This window comes from Talaromyces proteolyticus, assembly GCF_021365285.1.
Source record: "Talaromyces proteolyticus strain PMI_201 chromosome Unknown BGW36scaffold_6, whole genome shotgun sequence".
NCBI lineage: Eukaryota > Fungi > Ascomycota > Eurotiomycetes > Eurotiales > Trichocomaceae > Talaromyces > Talaromyces proteolyticus.
This window is the reverse complement of record NW_025764282.1, coordinates 1,789,300-1,807,881: the sequence shown is the minus strand read 5'-3', so window position 1 is coordinate 1,807,881 and position 18,582 is coordinate 1,789,300. Positions and strand designations below refer to the sequence as shown.

Sequence of the window (18,582 nt, the reverse complement as noted above, 5' to 3'; positions counted from 1 at the left end):
CATGTTCACGTATTCACCAATCTTGTCTCTATGAAGCATGCGCTCAAAGTGTATTGTATGTACATCTAGATCCATACTAAGCATCGTAAGAAAACTGCCAGTCTGATTTGCATATAGATTGATTAGATTGAACCGTTCAAGCAAGACGAACACCAGCCTGGCGGTTCTTCTTAGCCGTAGCACCCATTGCGCTGTTCATGCCGGTATGCTGGCTGCTCTCCAGAGCACCCATAGCCTCGCGTTTCTTCTCTTCCTCAATCTTTTTAAGGTGTTTCTCAGTCTTCATCTTTCCGCTGCCCTTGCCGTGGAATTGATGACTGAGATGTTTGAACGCCTCCTTCTGGTTCATCAGGCGACCATGCTCATCCACATATTTGAGTTGTACATCCGGCTTGTATTCTCGGTTAAAGACATCTGCCATGTGTCGTGACTCTTGCTGGTCGCGTTGCTTGTTTTCATACTGTGCGTATTCCTCACGTTCTCGGGCAGACATGCGTTCCAATTTACCAGTGGTACGATCACGTTCACGCTGGAGTCTGGCCCGTTTCTCTGCTTCGGACTCGCGGCGGTATTTCTCTTGAAGAAACTTTTGACGATCACGATGTAGAGAATTAAGGTCGGCAGCCTCCGATTCCTGGACAAGACCACGTTGCCGTAGCATAGAAAGTGTGGCTCCTAGACCCTCATCTAAGGTTGACTCCTCCTCCAGTCCGGTGGCACTCATCTTTGTCTTCTGGGTGTCCTCTGTGCTGCCTACATCAGCACCCTCTTCAGTATGCACAGCATTTTCAACCCCTTCCATATCGACATCCTCAGGATTTATATCTGGAGATTCTTCTTTGGCTTCGTCATCTTCAGCAGGAGCAGCTGGTCGTCTTTCTGGACGCTCGGAGAGTACCGGTCGTTGTAAATTTGATACAAACTCGGAAGTCTCATCGATAACTAGGCCGGGCCCCTCTTCGGCACCATCGCCATTATCAGTTTCCATTGGCGTTTGTGAATCTTCTTCCTTCAACTGGCGTGCGAGATCTTCCGGACGAAGCTTCTTGCGCTTTTTGAATGCTGCGCGCCTCTGCATAGCAAGTGAGGCTTGCAGATCTTCATCGTCAACAAAAGACGTGTCGTGAGTCTTCTTCAGCTTAGTATTATTGATTCCTCCTCCGGCATTTTGTGCTTCTGTTTGCATTTGGTCTTCATTTGAGCCAGTGGTAGCATCGGGCAAAGGAAAAATATCGTCCTCGTCGAGTGCTTTCTGTCTGGTCTTGGTTTTCTTCTTTTTTGGTTTTTTCACTTTAACCTCACTAATGTCCATATAGTCTGATGTCGGCGTATCGGCGACTATGTCGAGATTTATAGCCTGCTTCTTCAACATATCGGAGACGTGCTGTCGCTTAGCCTCACGTTCTTCGACCGTAGACCCTTTAGCGTCAAGAGTGAAATGTTTCCGTTTCTTCCCATCAATCTCCTCATCATATTGTGCCAAGATATTTCCCGTGCCGTCAGCTTCAACAGGATCATAGGCCGTTCGCTTCTTCTTGAGCTCCAATCTCTCCTTCAGTTTGTCTTTGTCAACTAAATCCAGATTTTCCAGCTCATCTCCCTCCTCTTCGTACTCATCGATGGTAGCATCTTTGAGAGTCAGGACATGATCCTCGGTTCCATCAAAATCACCAAGCTCGTGGGCGACTTTGACGCCAGCGAGATCTGTAGCAGTATACTCGACAGCCCGTTCTCTCTCTGCAAGTTCCTCGGCGAGCTTGCGGGCTCTCTCCTTTTCGATCTTTTTGGATAACTTCTTGTGTTGAGACAACCAGGCCATTGTATCAAGGTCACCCACATCGGTTTCTCCAAGGCCTTTTCCTTGCAGCACTGCATCTCGGCGCGCTAGGTCTCGTGCTCTCTTAATCGCGGCGTTCTTTTCTTCTCGTTTGCGCTTCGTCTCGGCGTCATCTTGTAGTTTCTGCCAGTTCTGAAAGCCTTGGGCTTCGCGAGACTCTAGGGTGCTTCCCGGTTCATCGTCAGACGAGGACTCTTTCGACTCTTTGAAGACTGGCCCAGGCTCTGCGCCAGGAACAGGAAGAGGCTTGAGACCAAGGGCCACCCGAATCTTGTTGTTCTGCTCGATAGAAATAGCGTCCGCCATGGTGATAGCTGGAACGTACGCTGCTGGGTCCTGGCTGTTGAGTAAGTTATGAGGGAAGTCACAATCTGCCAGAGCCCCAGTAAATATGGCCACGCCAAAAGAGGCCTAGCGCGCGGCGGTGGCCCACTCAGCGCGCGAGTATTTAACTCAAAGATTTTTCGGGTTTCTCCTCTTCTCTTTTCCTTTTACCACAACAAAAAGATCTGTGTCCGGCAGTCCTGGCCAGTTTCTTTTCCTTTCGAGGGGATGCAAGCTGTGTGCGGTTGATTACCGGGCAGTTCGACGACAAAGGAGCCATCGTTTTTTCTTCATTCTAGGAAATGGTGTCAATTTCCTGTCGACAGATCTGAGATTGATGTGCAGCTGCCAGGTCCTTTCTGATCTTGAGCTCCCTTGCCTTGCTTGGTGAGCTCGGTTGGAAAGCTGGCTTGCTGTCGGCGTCATATTCCCACTCCCTTTACCGATTTGGCCGTCGGCTGATGAGACTAGGGAATAACCATGACTGGCCAACATTTCATTACCTTCGTACCTACGAGGTTTTGTATTTCCGTTTTCGAGCGGCAGGCTCACGATGTTTACATGGGTGTCGCCTTGCTGATTACCTGGGTCTCTTATATTGAGCTAGTAAAATTATATCAATTGGACGGAGGTTGTCCATCATCATGCCCGTTAGAAAATACGTGCCGTTAGAAAATACATGGTTGCCAATAATGAATCTATACATCTATACCCAGCACCATCATAACGATTTGCTATATCACAACAGTTTGAGATGACCTGTGACCTGATCAACTATACTCTTCGGTCCTAGAATACCTAGAACTGTCCTGCTCCCACTGGCAATCTGTGTTCGGCCTGCGTCATGGATCACGCGAGCGCAGAGACCCAAGCTGATAGCTTGCGCTTGTAATAGAAGCATGTCTTCCTCTGTTTTAACCTGCAGAGCAACCTTCGCTTGTCCACCGCGTTCCCAGCGCTTCAGTATTGGCGAGTCGGCGGATTTAGCGACGTAGTATTTATAGCAGGCGAGAGTGGCATGCGAGCATTGAGCAGCGATTTTTCCTGTTGAGCGCAGGTGAATGTTAGTCAATTTTTAAATAAAAAAGGTCCGTGTGCATCATTTTCGACAAAAATTTTTAATTTCAATAAACCGAGTGAAAAGAGGAGGAAGAGGGAGAAATACCTTTACCCATGCCCAAATCCGTCCGGACTACCAGCACAAGCTTCACTTCATCGCGATTCCCTTCAAACGTCGCTAACTCTCCAGCGTCGTACTCATCCTCATCGTCCTCGAAATCTGATTCATCGTCGTCATCTTTGACTCCCTGTTTCGATCGTCGTTGCTGTGCCGGTGCGGAAGAGAAGAGACCGAGAGAGCTACCTTGTCCGATGAAATAGCCAGTAACGCCGGCAAGAATGGCAGTCGCCAGGATGTAAGATGCTGTGCTAGGTGAAATGCGATCGGTAGCTAGTCCGGGGGTAGCCATGATTTCGAGCTTCGAGCTGAAAGGTGCGAGGTAAATCGGGGATACTTTTTGGGTGTAGTCTTGAAGGCCTGTTTTGAGCCGCCGCGGTGGAGGCTTGCTGCGTCATTGGTCCTATCTGTTTCATGTGCCCAGCAGCTTCATCATGTCTAGAATGATTGTCTTTCTTAATGGATAGAGGAGACGAGGAATTTCTTTTTTATTAATTCGTGACTTTGAAGGCATTTTCGTTTACATTTCTTTTAAATAAGGATACTATGAGTTAGAAAGCAATGTTGCAGCTCATACGATTTCCAGTCTTCCATTCAAACTCTAGTCATTCAGAGAACCAAAACTCTTTAACATATCATTATATACATTCCGGAGTAGCACTCGTTTCTTGAGCAGAATTATAAATTGTAAACAAATCTTATAGACTGCCGACACTTAGTTGGCGCCATTACGACCAGCAATTTGTCCCGGGTTGCGCATCCGACGGCCCCTAGTAGAGTTAGCTAAAAAGACTCCCACATAAAAATTTCAGGTAGGCTTACATGATCGTTCTGCTGAGGAAACTGATGCCGATCATCATGAGCCAGCTAGGAACAACCGAGAACCCGTACATGATGTAGCCAACAGGCACATTCAAACCATACACAGCGAGGGTTCCGTCAAACGGATGAAGGACGCCTTCATAAGCGGGCTCGGCCTGATATGTCTTCTCGGAATGGATCTTGTAGATGGTCTCGGGGGTGACGGTGGTATGGTTCAAGTAGACAATGTGCAATGGAACTGGCGGGCGTTTCTCGCCTGGGTGCACCTGGGGAAGCTGGTAATGCCATACGGTAGGAGGCGCACCAGCCCAGATCGAACACAGGATAGGCTCCTTCTCGCAATCAAGGTAGGCGAGGTTGGGTGCGGTTGGGTCAGCAGCAAACAGCGCGGTGGATTCCTATATCATTCGCGGTGAGTCTCGAGTGAGCGTGAATTGAGTTACGATGGATACACACGTTGAAAGCCTTCTCCGCTTGTCCACATCGGCCAAGGCAGGTCTTGTTACCGCCGGTCAGGAAGACCAGCCATTCCTGGGGCTGGGCGGAGGGCTCCAGCACAGATTGCCAGTTGCTAGTGGTCAAAGGGGTGACAATTTTCTCGGCGACCTTGCCTGCTGCTTTCTGAGCAACGTTCTCAATAGGGTCCGAGACAGGTGTACTTGGAACAAAAGACTTGACTTTGTCGAACCAGCCTTTGACCTGGTCGCCCAGGGGAATCTGTTGCTGAGCTGCAGCAAGGGCGGGAAGCACCACGATCAACGAAAGAAAACGCATTCTGACGACGACACGGCGGAAACAGCGGGTAAGATGAAGGAAGTATTAATACACGGGGAGAAAGAGGCTGTTCCTGATGGAGCTTGACGGTGCAGGTGTCCAGGCAGAGAGAGCGCGCAAAGAGGAGCACTGGTAGAGTCGGTGCTAAGAAGGAAGTGGCTAGCTGGCAGCTTCGCGACGCTCGTGGGCGCTACGCCGAAAGGGAGCTAGCCGGAGACACTGTGAATACTGTACAGTGCTAAGGCTGAGCCACTCTGAGTTACATCAAGATCTCGATGTGTTTATTTATTCTCGGAAGTGTCGACATTATAACATTATAAGCTGTCGAGCGTGAGAGTCCATCTGCAAGTTTTTCCCAAGGCTCCCATTAATAAATGGTTAAAGGGTCTAATTTGCATTGCATCCGAGCAACAATGTACGACCAATGGCTCTAATTAAGATGAGAGAGCCTCTTTGTATAATGACATCGATCATACCAGTTCACAACAACTAGTAAAATTTCCGAACGTAAACGATGTCAATGGACACGGCCTCGTCGGCGACATGTGACGGTATACATCATCGATTGCACATGCCATGGCGACTAACTAAACAGCCCACAGTGCCAATCGACAGTCCACACAGAGTAGATACCCCGGGATTGTGCGGAGGGTGCTTGTTAACAGCTCAACAGTCTAACAGGCCCAGGGAATTAGTTTATTCTCGCAGTTAGCTGCTTATAAACCACAGCATCCAGACTGGCCATGCAGACGCTGCAGCCGATGTCGGGGTGTGACGAATATCAGGTGCGGCCGAGCAGCTCATTGTAGAAGATGGAATTCAGCAACCTGCGCGACTGCGTAGGCACCGTGAGGCATTTGCGATCCTCTGCTAGCTAGTCTGGGCGAATTGAATATCATTGAGTCATGCTGTTCAGGAAGATCGCCAAAGACAGCAGCGGCAGTACAGCGGAACCCAGCGGTGTCGGTAGGAAAAAAAAGATCCCCACTTCGATTGCCGCGAGCCTGTGAGCGTCGCCGGGGCTCCCCAGTTTTGCCTCTCTGCAGGTGCCGCGTTGAGTCATTCAAAAGAAAAATAATTAGATATTCGTACTAGTATTTCATCCTCGTTTCCCCTCTTCACTCGCTGGATAAATACTCGCTCATCTGTTCTGCATCCCCCATTGTCTCACCTTCCTTCCCTCGCCACAGGACTATACTATACTATCTAGAATCTTACACTGCCGGTGACCTCATTGTTCAATTTCTGCACCCCGCCTTCGAAATGTGCCCTGGTGCAGACAACACGCCGAACGGGCAGGCCAATGGCCATCCCAATGGAAACAGTATATATGCCGCGCTGGTAATGCAAATCTTCGAATCGTACTGACCCTGGTTCTCCAGACTTCCACCCCCACGACGGTTATACCGCCATTGAAACCCGCCAAAACCCTCACCCTTCCACCCGCAATCCCTACGGCCACAACGTCGGAGTCACCGATTTCTTGAGCAATGTTTCTCGCTTCAAGATCATTGAGAGCACCCTGCGAGAGGGCGAGCAGTTTGCCAATGCCTTCTTTGATACTGAGAAGAAAATCGAGATTGCCAAGGCCTTGGACGACTTTGGTGTTGACTATGTGAGTCATCGTTCGGCTGAGACAAAGTGGCTCCTGTCTAATTGATATGCTTTAGATTGAATTGACCAGCCCTTGTGCCTCGGAGCAGTCGAGACTGGACTGTGAGGCGATTTGCAAGCTCGGTCTTAAGGCCAAGGTAAAGAGATCTGCTCTATATCTATCCACGCCGTCCAACTAATGGCCGTTTGATAGATTCTTACACACATCCGATGCCACATGGATGATGCCAGAATAGCCGGTATGCTACCCAGACTTCCGCCTCCATCTCCAAAGTCATTCTGTTCTTTATCCATCTTTGCAACTTGAGTCGTAAGGAGGCAGCATGCGAGATTGCCACTTTTGCTGCATTCGAGTAGATGTCTTTATATCAATACTAACTTGAGAAAATAGTTGAGACTGGAGTTGACGGTGTCGACGTTGTCATTGGTACAAGTTCTTAGTGAGTAATCGCTATATGGGCCCTGGAAACTTCCTGTCTAACCTTTGTACAGTCTCCGCGAACACTCTCACGGAAAAGACATGACCTATATCACCAACACTGCCATTGAAGTTATCAACTTTGTCAAGTCCAAGGGAATTGAGGTTCGATTCTCAAGTGAAGATTCGTTCCGCTCTGGTATGTTAGAACTTAGCTTCCATAATGAGTACACGTAAGGATTTGACTAATGACAACTTCTTTAGACCTCGTCGATCTTTTGTCCATCTACTCTGCTGTTGACCAAGTTGGTGTTCACCGAGTTGGTATTGCTGATACTGTCGGAGTAAGTGATCTAATGATCCATAAAGATGGAATAAGCTTCATCATGTTTTATTTGAAGCTATTTTGCTAATACTAATGTTATCCAGTGTGCCTCCCCTCGTCAAGTCTATGAGCTTGTGCGAGTGCTTCGTGGTGTCGTCCACTGCGATATTGAAACCCACTTCCACAACGATACTGGTTGCGCGATTGCAAACGCTTACTGTGCATTGGAAGCCGGTGCCACTCACATTGATACTTCTGTTCTTGGTACGGATATCTAGCCCTAATTTCGATTATCTACTAACTTTTACAGGCATTGGCGAACGCAACGGTATCACGCCTCTCGGCGGTTTGATGGCCAGAATGATGGTCCAAGCCCCAGACTATGTCAAGTCCAAGTACAAGCTGGAGAAGTTGAAGGACCTCGAGGATCTTGTCGCAGGCGCAGTTGAAGTCAACATTCCCTTCAACAATTACATCACCGGCTTCTGTGCTTTCACCCACAAGGCTGGTATCCATGCCAAGGCTATTCTCAACAACCCCAGCACCTATGAAATCATCAACCCCGCTGACTTCGGCATGACCCGCTACGTGCACTTTGCTTCGCGATTGACTGGCTGGAACGCCATCAAATCCCGTGCCCAACAACTGAAGATTGAAATGACCGATGAGCAGTACAAGCAATGTACTGCCAAGATCAAGGCCCTTGCTGACATTCGGCCAATCGCCATCGACGATGCCGACAGCATCATCCGTGCCTTCCACAACAACATCAAGCTCGGAACCGATAAGCCTCTACTTGACCTGACCGAGGACGAGAAGGCCCAACTCGCACAGAAGGAGAAGGAACTTGCTGAAGAAGCACAGGCCAACGGCACAGTCTCTGCGTAGAGCCATATCCTCAGGATCTGGAAAATACATGTAATCGAATGTCCACGAAACCGTTTCCTTGTGTCTACGTTTCCATGTTTTGGTGTTTCACGGTCTTGTATCACTGGTTGCGGCCGTGATTTCTGCTCAGTCCTTTTGTTTTCTGTTTCCACAACCAAAAAGTGCTACTTGGTGTTCGGGGATGGGTGACCATACTGCTTGTACATACACATATACAGTCACGTTTGCAATCGAATCAAGATCTGTAACCATTGAATGTTCCCTCAATGCATGGGTCGCCACACCACCACAAGAACAGCGTTCTGGCTATTCAGGGACTGATCTGCGCACGTGAGTAGAACGATAACATGAGTTACATGGCCGCTCCAATCGAGTGTCTCGTGTAGTTGACCAGACTTGATAAGTTGACATTGTGGTTGAGTTCCCGCACTCGCAACTTCCTCGCAACGCTAAAGGCGGGCAAGTACATGCCGAGGTGAGGTGCCTTCCCGGAGAGCAGCCGCCACCCGAGCCCCAAAAACATTTGGCTCTTGGTTCTTGATTCTTTTGCCTCCTCCACGACGGGCAGTAGTAACAGTGATTAATTCCAACACCTTTCCACGAAGCACTCTTATACCTTTCTGTTACCCCTCCTTATTCTTCCCTCATATTCCCCCAATCTTCGCCGTGCTCGCGGACTTCTAACCCCGTGTTAGTTCCGCGCAGCTCTTCTCGAACTTCGAGCCATGGCGTCATCATTGGTGCCAGCATCGGTGCAGGGCAAATTAGCAGCAGCTCTCCCACGAAACTTGCACAATGCCGCCTTTGCTGTTCTCAACTTTGACTTGTAAGTCGAGAGATTTTTTGGCTTCGTGCAATGCCGTCTTTTCCGTGCAGAGACTGATGACTCGGGAATGCAGAATCAGAAATATAGTTTTCCTTCTCTTCATTCTTCGATACACCCGCAAGACATTCGATTCCCTGCGAGGGTATGGCGTTGTTGGCAGCCTCAAAAATGTCTTTGCAGTCGTCCGCCTATGGTGCTTTTCTCTCTTCCTTCGAGCTCCTGGCGTTCGCAGCCAGGTAGACAAACAGATCACAACCGCCCTCACGAAGCTTGAGGATAAGATGCTTCAGAAGGGCCCTGGGGTCACTAGGTATCTTGCCCTTCCAAAGGAAGGATGGACAGAAGAAAAGATCCGCACGGAACTGCAAAGTTTGGCGGGCATGGATCACGCAAAATGGGAAGATGGGCGCGTTAGCGGTGCTGTCTATCACGGAGGCGAGGACTTGTTGAAGCTTCAAACAGAGGCTATCGGTACATTCAGTGTATCCAATCCTCTTCATCCAGATGTTTTTCCTGGAGTGCGAAAAATGGAGGCTGAAATCGTGGCGATGGTTCGTATCCTCAAGACTCTTCAATCCGAACCAGTACTAACTAGTTATCCCTCAGGTTCTTGCCCTCTTCCATTCACCAACAGATGGAGCTGGTGTGACTACTAGCGGTGGTACTGAATCTATTTTAATGGCGTGCTTGGCTGCTCGCCAAAAGGGCTATAGCGAGCGAGGAATTACCGAGCCCGAAATGTAAGTTTCCACCTCGACTGTCAAGGATAGTCCTAACTTGCGCAGGGTTGTCCCGGAGACTGTTCATGCGGCTTTCTTCAAAGCCGGGGGCTATTTCGGCATCAAGGTTCATCGCGTGCCTTGTCCTGCTCCCGACTATAAAGTTCACATTCCCTCTGTTCGCAGGTTAATCAACCGCAACACTGTGCTCATCGTTGGATCTGCACCAAATTTCCCTCATGGCATCGTCGACGATATCCCAGCTCTTTCACGCCTTGCTGTTTCTTACAAGCTTCCGCTCCATGTTGACTGCTGCCTTGGCTCCTTTATTATTGCATTCCTCAAAAAAGCAGGTTTCCCATCGCCTTACGAAGACGAGGGTGGTTTCGATTTTCGCCAACCAGGCGTAACTAGTATCAGCGTGGATACCCATAAGTACGGGTTTGCGCCCAAAGGAAACTCAGTCCTTCTGTATCGGAACCGTACATATCGAAACCATCAATACTTTATTTTCCCAGACTGGGTTGGAGGCGTTTATGCATCTCCATCTATTGCAGGATCTCGCCCAGGTGCCTTGATAGCTGGTTGCTGGGCAAGCTTAATGACGATTGGAGAGTCAGGCTATATCGCCAGTTGTCACCAAATTGTGGGTGCTGCCAAGAAATTTGAAAATGCCATTCGTGAAGACCCAATATTGTCATCCAATCTTGAAGTCATAGGCTATCCTGATGTCAGTGTGGTTGCATTTGCAAGCAAAAACGAGGGCATCGATACATATGATATTGCTGATGGCATGGCAGAGAAGGGATGGCACCTCAATGCGCTACAAGACCCTCCTGCCATCCACGTTGCATTTACGAGGCCTACAGCTATTTCTGTCGACAAGCTGCAGACCGAGTTGACTGAGATTGTGAAGCAAGAGTTGGAGAAAGCTGAGGAAAGAAAGAAACAGGGCAAATCTTACGCCAGGAAACGAGGCGATACTGCTGCGTTGTACGGTGTGGCAGGCAGCTTACCGGATAAGAGCATCGTTAGCCGTCTGGCCGAAGGCTTTCTCGATGCATTATATAAATCATGAGGCAGCCTGAAACTATAGCTGCATTTGTACAGAACCTTGTTGGTATTACAATAATCATGCGTGGCGTAAAGGTTCAGACTGCAAAGGTTTGGGATACAAGGTCTAGTCTGGCGGGGAGAATATGTTGAATTCGTTGTCATTATTATGCTATTCATACAATACAAGGAAAGGCTTGACACTTGACGATGATCAGTGCTTTTAAATATGCAATGAATGTAGTAGTACAATCGCCCCAGAATGATGAATGTTTGCACCAGTGCTCAGTCATCAAACGGCGGAGAATCCAATTAATAAAACATTCGTCGACTGACAAGTGTCATAGCGAAATAACACACAAGCTCTTTGCCGCTCAAGAAGAGATTGCGCCGGGATAGAACCGAAATATTAGAATATGCAAAACCACCAAGTTTCCCACTATCATTCATACCGCCTCCCTTCCCATTCTTGCTCCGATGTTCTTTCGACGTAATACCCGAGATCTGGTTTCCGCTGCATATGAACTTCTGTCTTTGTTAGAGGCCGGTCAACCTCTTGCACGGACACTAATTCCTTGACTTTCATGATTTGACCGGCTACATCGCGGGACACGGGGTAGAAAACTGTTGCCATTCGCTTCTTAAGGCCGAGGGCATGCAGAACCATATTCGTTCGCTCGGGCAGGCCAATGGCCGACCGCATAAGAGTAATTCGGAAGTAGCTCATTATGTATAGCGTGTGGTTGTGATTGTCTGGCAGAGAATGAGATATAGCTCGAGACGAATTACGGCCGAGGAGAAATGAGAGCGCGGCCTTGCTGGCTTCGAGCGAATGTTGCTCTAATCGGTGTCGACGGGAAGAGGGTCGGTTTCGCTAGGATTTGCAAAATATCGTTATACGGGTGTAGAGTTTGGTTGTATCGGCTGGGCAGGTGTTATTATTTTGAGACCATCATGGAGAAATTCGCAGATGCTTGTCTCCAATGAAATCCGCGGATGCAAAGCCGGGAGATCACGTGGCCAATCGGGGGCATCTTGACAGGGCATCTGATTGGGTGGACGAAGTGCTCCATCGCCAACGTGGAGCATGGAGCACGTCTCGTCATGATTGATTGTGCTTCACCCGGCCTGTGAACTATGTGCACGCCTGAGGTCAGGCAGTGAAGACAGGCTAGGAGCTTGTTCTTGAATATATACCTATAAAGTTGGATGCATACGTGTGTGCACTGGGATCTATTTCCACATCCCAAATCGCCGTCGGCTAGTTTCTAGGATCTGAACGGTAATTGCGCTTGTCCAAAACAACACGGCGATTCCCATTGAATGATACTTACTATATTATTCCCAGATGACCACCACTGAAGGACCGGAAAAAGCGGCTGCGATTCCGCGCCTCGCCGAGCTGTTACGCCACCCTGAAGACTTGGACAAGATTGCCGGACTGAAGCTAGAATACCAGCGCAAGAAGGCAGCAATCGACGCACAACTCCGAGAGGGCCTTCGAGATCAGCTCGAAACTGTCCAACAAAGCTTGGCGATTCTCACTGAGGGCCAGCGCCAAGTATCAAAAACGCGAGATGAGCTCCAAGGCATCGATAAACTATGCGCCGAGTCACAGGCAACCGTCGAGGACTTCTCACACATTGATGAACTCGCAAGGATTCAACGGAATTTTGAAGCCGTGGTTATGATGAAAAGAGGACTGGAGAGCTTTGGTGCCGATTTAGCAAGGGCTGAGAGTCTCCTGCAAGAGGATGATGATCACATTGAAAGCCAGCCTAATTTACTCAAAGCCCACATATTAATATCCCAGCTCAGGGATTTTCGGGATGAGGCTTTGGATCAGATTCGGAGAGCCAACGATGAAAGCAACGAAACAACGCTGGAGGATTATTTTCAGGGCCTTGATTCGGTTATCGATTGGTTTGACGACCATGTGGGAACCGCCTGCATGAATCTCATTCCACTTGTACAATCCGATAACAACAGCATGGTTGTCAGACTGGCGATCGTTATTGCAAAGGAAGAGAAGAATGATGAGCAAGTGCGGGCTTTGCAGGAGGCTCAAAAGGACCACGCAGAGCTGGCAAACCGATTCAAGTCGATGAACATAGGTCCAAAGACGGTCAGGGGCTACAAAGAAAACTTCTTACAAGCTATCGAGCTCTATGCGCAGACCCAATTTGATGCTACCAAGGAAGAATTCCTTGGCGATCCCGACACCTTAGAAAAGAGCTTGAAATGGTTTTTCAACGATCTCTTCACCGTTCAGCAGGGCATGCAGCAACTCATGCCCAAGAAATGGAAGATATACGCCACGTATACAAAATCTTATCATAAATTAATGCACGACTTCCTAATTAACCTTATTGACGATTCCGAATTGCCACCAGACAACCTATTAGCAATCCTGCATTGGACCCCTAAGTATTACAAGAAAATGTCCAAGCTGGGTTGGAAGTCAGCTGACTTGATACCTAACATTCTCGATGATCGCGAGCTCGAACTCATCCGCCAGTGGCAGAGTGTTATTGTTGATGCAGTGGACGAATGGATGGACCGCATATTCGCTACTGAGAGAAAGGCACTCGTCGAGCGCTCGCCAGATGCATTAGAAGCCAATCCAGAGGGCCACTTCCGCACAAAGACTTTGGGAGACATGTGGCGTATGCTGAACGAACAAATCGGAGCTGCGTCTGCGTCTGACCGTGCGGATGTAATTGAAGGCATTATTGATTCCATGTTCCGAGCGCTTAAAGGTCGTCAGACAGCATGGCAAACAGTTGTCGATGAGGAATGTGCCAAATACAATAACACGAGCCCGGAACAAGCCGAAGGTCTACAGCCATTGCAGGACTGGCTGATCGCTGTCGCGAACGATCAAATCGCGTGCATTGATGACAACGAGGAAACAGGTCAATTTGGATACCTAACTCGCTTCAAGCGTGATATTGAGGCCCTTGTAACACCCAACTACATGGAGGAAAGAGCTATGGCTGAACTGGACGCCCTCCGTGACGGGTACGTCGATCTTAGTACACACTGTCTGACTCAATTTGCAAGTCTCATCTTCACGGTGGATTTCCGCACTACTCTCCCCGAATTCTTCACTCCGAAGTGGTATGGAGAGTTTGCAATCAAGCGAATCACATCAACTTTTGAAGATTACATATCAGATTATGCCTCTGTTTTACACCCCTCCCTCACTGAGATCTTGGTCGAGGAACTGTCCGACGAGCTCCTGATCCGTTATCTATCTGCAATCCGCAACCGCGGTGTCAAATTCCGTCGACAAGACCCATTCACGGAGAAATTTAAAGACGACATCTTGACCGTCTTCGCTTTCTTCCAACGCTTCCCAGACTCCTTTCAAACGACGATCAAACACAAATGGCGACTGATCGACTGGCTTGTTCGGTTGCTAGAGGCTGACAAGGGCGCTGGCGTGGTGGTCGTGTATGAGTCGTTCAGAACCGAGTACTGGGATTTGCAGATGTCGTGGGTGGAGGCTGTCCTTCGCTCGCGCGACGACTTTGAGCGGTCCATGATCAATTCTATCAAGGCCAAGGCTGCAGAGTTGAATATTGAACGCGGCTTGGAGACCATTATGAGCAAGGTCAAGTAGTGTAGTGAATTGGGGTTATGAGTTTGATGATCATGTAAATTAGATACCAGCGGCATCGCAGGGCGTATGGAGTTGATCGATTTAATATAACCATTTGTATGTTTTCATGGCCATACTACTACCTACATAAAAGCGATGATAGTAATCGTCAAATGATTTGTTCACCTAAGGTTTAATCATGTTAAACAGTGAGCTTCTAGCTCTATTAACACGAGCCGTGAGCCAGCGAGTCATGCCCATTGATTTCACATCACCAGATTCTGCTCTATGTCGGGTCCCAACTCCTAAATACGCTGCGACCTAGCTCTACTGGTGTTTGTCCTACCTGACCATAGGCACATTGCCGGCTATAAGTCAGCGCCTTGTATCCCTAAAAGAGTTAAACTAATTATCTTCTATCATCATCTTCATGTATCCCCATGAACGCCACCATTAATTATGGTTCTGAACTTGAATAATATAATAAAGAGGTTCTCGCTTCTAGATTCTATAATTACTATTTCATTCAATACTCTACATAATGAAATTAGACGAACTATAGTTCAAGAATTTCCATATAATTCAATTAACTATATAAGATTTCTATTAAGCAAAGGTATAAGATTTGAACTTATATAAATATGTTATAAGATCTATCATATTCTCTTATCGGATCTCCTATAATAGAGACTGGTGTTTATGGGAATACGAATTTTATTCGCAGGAAATTTGAGAGAGGGTGAGGGGGGTTCTCGCTCAGATACTAATGAATCATGTAGAGCCAGACTTGAAGCCTCCTTCACCCCCAAAACGCTTTCTTCGACCAACTTAGCCCTATGTGGAAGAATTATGCTAAGTCTATGCCAATGAGGTATAGACCAGAATTTATAAGTTAACAGCGTATCGTCTGTACGTGCTCATTACATTGTTTTAACTGGTGGTTTTTATTAACTAAATTTAGACTAGCCTTGAGGAAGGACTATAGCTTCTTCGTGTGTACTCGTTTTTGATAACCTGAGTCCTAAGTGTTCATCCGCTTCTAATTGCTTTTCATAAGCTCAATACGAGGATGCAACAAGTGTATCTATTGGGTATATATGCGTTTATTTCACACCCAATGATATTTAAGCACGTTTCTCTTTTGTGTAACACACCTGGCAGAGGTCAATTATCTCAATTATCTCAGCCCACCAAGTCATAAATAATGTGGTTCATACAACATGAATTCTTATTTTCTTCGTTGATGGTGGGACTTGGCAAATTTATTTCTACAAAGAGCAGTCTGATTACCTTTCTGGTAATTTATACAAAAATGGAAGAATTATTCGGCAAGTAAGCATATTGTTCATTGTGTAAGAATAAAACACTAAGGCTTGGCAGACACATCCGTTCGCCGATATTCACATTTCAAGTTGGTCACGAAAAAGAAGCTGTCATGGTGCATGCTGGCCCATTAGCCGATCTATCCCCTGCTTTATATGCCCTTATGAATGTTGAAATGAAGGAAGCGAAGTTAAGAAGAGTCAACTGGCCGGACGTGAGCAAGGACACATTCACCCGACTTTGTGAATTTGCTTACCTGCATGACTATACACCGCCTACATTTCAACAAGCAACCGATTTCGATGCTTCTACGAAAAGCCCTCAGCCTGTACCTGAGTCTGAACCTGAGCCTGAACCTGAGCCTGAGCCTGAGCCTGAACCTGCATATGAACCCGAACCTGGACCGAATCACGAGCATTGGGATAGATGGGAGGGCTGGACTGCTCACCAACGCAGGAAAAAGAAAAAAGTGGCTGCCAAGAAAGGAATTCCACCTCTAATGGGGGATATTTATGCTGAGCCAGAGCTTTTTGTGTCTGAATTGCCTTTTAGAGAGCGAACTATCTGCGATGGAAACCTTCACAGCGTGTTTTCGGCATTAGATTATACCCTAGCCAGAAATGCTTATCAATTCACCCCGACAAGCAACAGAGGACCAACACAAGACTTCACGCCCGTCTTTTTAGGCCATGCTGAGCTCTATGTCATAGCCGACAAGTACGGGATCGAGTCCCTTCGCAACTTAGTTCTCTATAAACTTCATCAAACCTTGAAAGATTTCACAATCTATGAGACAAATATGGTCAGCATTATCGATTTTATTAGATTTACATACCAGAACACGCGTTCAGGAACCGGAGAGATAGACCCACTGAGAAACTTAGCAACGCGGTATGTTGCATCAATTTTGGGTCAGGTTGGTGATAGAGAGGACTTCGGGCAGTTATTAGCCGCAGGCGGCGACTTTGTGGTGGACTTCTGGCGCATTATCCGGAAGGCAAGTTGAAATAAGTGCAACAATCTTGAGACTTGGATTTGAAGCCGAAATACAAGGAAGGATCTTGGTTGATATTTGATCAAAATATATACAATATGAGTTTATAACCCCCTTTGTGCTCTCCCGGAAGCCATGACTAATCAGCCCTAATGTTTATTCTCCCCTCGTTGCGTGTTCAGGACTGCCCGGATTGCGGTTTCAGGCTGTTTCCAGATTGAGGAGTGGATATGAGAAGCTTGTAATCCGGAGAATAGCGATTAACTTGCGACCGCGCTCTTTTGCTGGCAAGCAATTGTCCCCTGGGATCTTTCCGGTCTCACGGAATGCTTCCGGCCCGATATCTTTCCTTTTACGGCAGTATTCTATAGCATGAACGCAGTAAATATACAAGTTCCTTAGAATATCACCTGTCTAGCACATTTTACTAGAAGGGTAGCGCTGTTGTTACCTAGGTCCTAGTATTTTGAAGAATGTCGGCCAGAAGATGGATCCCCCGTGAAGGTCTTTACATCGACCCCATCGTCACCGGCCTGCGGAGAACAATACTTCATCCTCTCTGCACATTAATACTCCTGTGCATTGTACAAGGAAAAAAATTCGGCACCGGTACCGCCTCGCCGTATCAGAAGCTCGTCCAATTCATCGCAGCTGCCAGTACTATCCTTTGGCTCAACGATTATTTGAGTGCCAAAAGTCGGAATAATTGGACGGTAGACACTACGTGGAACTGGAAGAGAGAGCTGGTAGTGGTGACTGGTGGTAGCGGTGGCATTGGCGCCGGCGTGGCTCAGCGTCTCGCTGCAATGGGAGCACGCGTGGTTGTTTTCGATATCATACCGTTGACGTATAAGCCTGGTATGTCAAATCGTCCTCGCAAACAAATTCTGCTTACTGGGAAACGTTAAAAAGGTGATCATATCCGGTACTACAAGTGTGATCTGAGCGATGAGAAGGAAATCGCGGCGCTCTGTGAGACGGTCAGATCCGAAATTGGTCATCCAACTGTCCTCGGTCAGTATGAAACCCCTGGTTCTCAATGTCGATCTGGCTAACAATTGCTAGTTAACAATGCTGGCCTGTCACGCGGCCGGACTGTGATCGAGGGTACTTACAGCGACAATAGCATCACTCTGAAGACCAACCTGCTTGCACCATTCTTCCTTACTAAAGAATTCCTACCGGCTATGATCCGGCAAAACCATGGACACATTTTCAATGTTGCCTCAATGAGCGCCTATATACCTCCCCCGGGACTTGGTGATTACGCGGCGTCGAAGGCGGGGTTGATCGCGTTCCACGAGGTACTGTATTGTCTTCTTGACTGAGATTTTCAGCGAGCTTTGCACCTTACTAAGCCAGATCTTCAGTGTCTTGCCCAAGAGCTCAGGCTTCAAAACGCCCCAAAGGTTCGCACCTCGCTTGCCGTGTTGAGCTTTACGAAAACGCCACTGTTCAAGGGAGAAACGAACCAGCCCCGATTCCTGATGCCCCTTTTACATGTCGAAACAGTAGTGGACGCTATTGTGGATACGCTTGACAGTGGCTTTAGCAGGACAATATTCCTTCCGGGGATATTTGGTTATTTTGCTGGTTTGGTGAGTTCATTCTCTTCCCCTTGATTGATTTAAGATAATCATTGACGGGCTATGTGACATGTGCAGCGAGGGGCCCCAGATTGGGTTCAGAACTTGGTTCGGAGCGGCACTAAATCCCTGAAAGTAGATTTCAAAGGTCGTCAGGAAATTGACCCAAAGACTGGAAGGCTTGTTTAATTTACTCATATGTGTACGCGGTCTAGAGGAGTACGAAGTGATGGCAGTTGCAAGGTGTATATAAGCTATATACGTGATTGACTTGTCTTGGATTGTGAGACTAACACTC

The 18,582-nt window shown here is 47.7% G+C and overlaps 8 protein-coding genes across 8 annotated transcripts; 5 read left to right on the top strand and 3 right to left on the bottom strand.

Annotated features, from left to right (window-relative positions):
* Window positions 1-136: 136 nt before the first annotated feature.
* On the bottom strand, window positions 137-3,848 carry BGW36DRAFT_417069 (SART-1 family-domain-containing protein; the record flags this gene model as incomplete). Its single annotated transcript, XM_046219369.1, has 5 exons — window positions 3,327-3,848; window positions 2,905-3,205; window positions 2,092-2,177; window positions 2,025-2,061; window positions 137-2,003 (listed from the first exon to the last, which is right to left on the bottom strand). The coding sequence occupies exons 1-5, from the start codon at window positions 3,628-3,630 to the stop codon at window positions 137-139; spliced, it is 2,595 nt and encodes an 864-aa protein (XP_046072415.1). The 5' UTR covers window positions 3,631-3,848.
* Window positions 3,849-3,850: 2 nt separating this feature from the next.
* BGW36DRAFT_379273 (uncharacterized protein) lies at window positions 3,851-5,070 on the bottom strand. Its single transcript, XM_046216191.1, has 3 exons — window positions 4,617-5,070; window positions 4,161-4,558; window positions 3,851-4,108 (listed from the first exon to the last, which is right to left on the bottom strand). Exons 1-3 carry the CDS (start codon window positions 4,932-4,934, stop codon window positions 4,054-4,056), a joined length of 771 nt encoding a protein of 256 aa, XP_046072414.1. The 5' UTR covers window positions 4,935-5,070; the 3' UTR covers window positions 3,851-4,053.
* Window positions 5,071-6,097: 1,027 nt separating this feature from the next.
* BGW36DRAFT_172811 (HMGL-like-domain-containing protein) lies at window positions 6,098-8,542 on the top strand. Its single transcript, XM_046209664.1, has 9 exons — window positions 6,098-6,258; window positions 6,317-6,549; window positions 6,605-6,685; window positions 6,742-6,787; window positions 6,940-6,988; window positions 7,041-7,165; window positions 7,231-7,310; window positions 7,396-7,555; window positions 7,602-8,542. The coding sequence occupies exons 1-9, from the start codon at window positions 6,198-6,200 to the stop codon at window positions 8,177-8,179; spliced, it is 1,413 nt and encodes a 470-aa protein (XP_046072413.1). The 5' UTR covers window positions 6,098-6,197; the 3' UTR covers window positions 8,180-8,542.
* Window positions 8,543-8,904: 362 nt separating this feature from the next.
* On the top strand, window positions 8,905-10,802 carry BGW36DRAFT_295539 (putative sphinganine-1-phosphate aldolase BST1; the record flags this gene model as incomplete). Its single annotated transcript, XM_046211191.1, has 4 exons — window positions 8,905-9,005; window positions 9,079-9,556; window positions 9,612-9,745; window positions 9,791-10,802. The coding sequence occupies 4 exons, from the start codon at window positions 8,905-8,907 to the stop codon at window positions 10,800-10,802; spliced, it is 1,725 nt and encodes a 574-aa protein (XP_046072412.1).
* A 190-nt stretch (window positions 10,803-10,992) lies between these two features.
* BGW36DRAFT_379268 (putative mitochondrial 54S ribosomal protein YmL33) lies at window positions 10,993-11,737 on the bottom strand. The gene has a single exon (XM_046216190.1). The coding sequence runs from the start codon at window positions 11,502-11,504 to the stop codon at window positions 11,220-11,222; it is 285 nt and encodes a 94-aa protein (XP_046072411.1). The 5' UTR covers window positions 11,505-11,737; the 3' UTR covers window positions 10,993-11,219.
* Window positions 11,738-11,903: 166 nt separating this feature from the next.
* BGW36DRAFT_341830 (putative exocyst complex component Sec6) lies at window positions 11,904-14,402 on the top strand (the record flags this gene model as incomplete). Its single annotated transcript, XM_046213103.1, has 2 exons — window positions 11,904-12,059; window positions 12,126-14,402. The coding sequence occupies exon 2, from the start codon at window positions 12,126-12,128 to the stop codon at window positions 14,400-14,402; it is 2,277 nt and encodes a 758-aa protein (XP_046072410.1). The 5' UTR covers window positions 11,904-12,059.
* A 1,291-nt stretch (window positions 14,403-15,693) lies between these two features.
* BGW36DRAFT_359488 (uncharacterized protein) lies at window positions 15,694-16,710 on the top strand (the record flags this gene model as incomplete). Its single annotated transcript, XM_046214077.1, has 2 exons — window positions 15,694-15,713; window positions 15,762-16,710. 2 exons carry the CDS (start codon window positions 15,694-15,696, stop codon window positions 16,708-16,710), a joined length of 969 nt encoding a protein of 322 aa, XP_046072409.1.
* A 461-nt stretch (window positions 16,711-17,171) lies between these two features.
* BGW36DRAFT_450372 (short chain dehydrogenase/reductase family protein) lies at window positions 17,172-18,550 on the top strand (the record flags this gene model as incomplete). The annotated part of the gene is made up of 5 exons (XM_046221802.1): window positions 17,172-17,556; window positions 17,611-17,712; window positions 17,764-18,002; window positions 18,069-18,296; window positions 18,363-18,550. The coding sequence occupies 5 exons, from the start codon at window positions 17,172-17,174 to the stop codon at window positions 18,471-18,473; spliced, it is 1,065 nt and encodes a 354-aa protein (XP_046072408.1). The 3' UTR covers window positions 18,474-18,550.
* Between the last annotated feature and the right edge of the window lie 32 nt (window positions 18,551-18,582).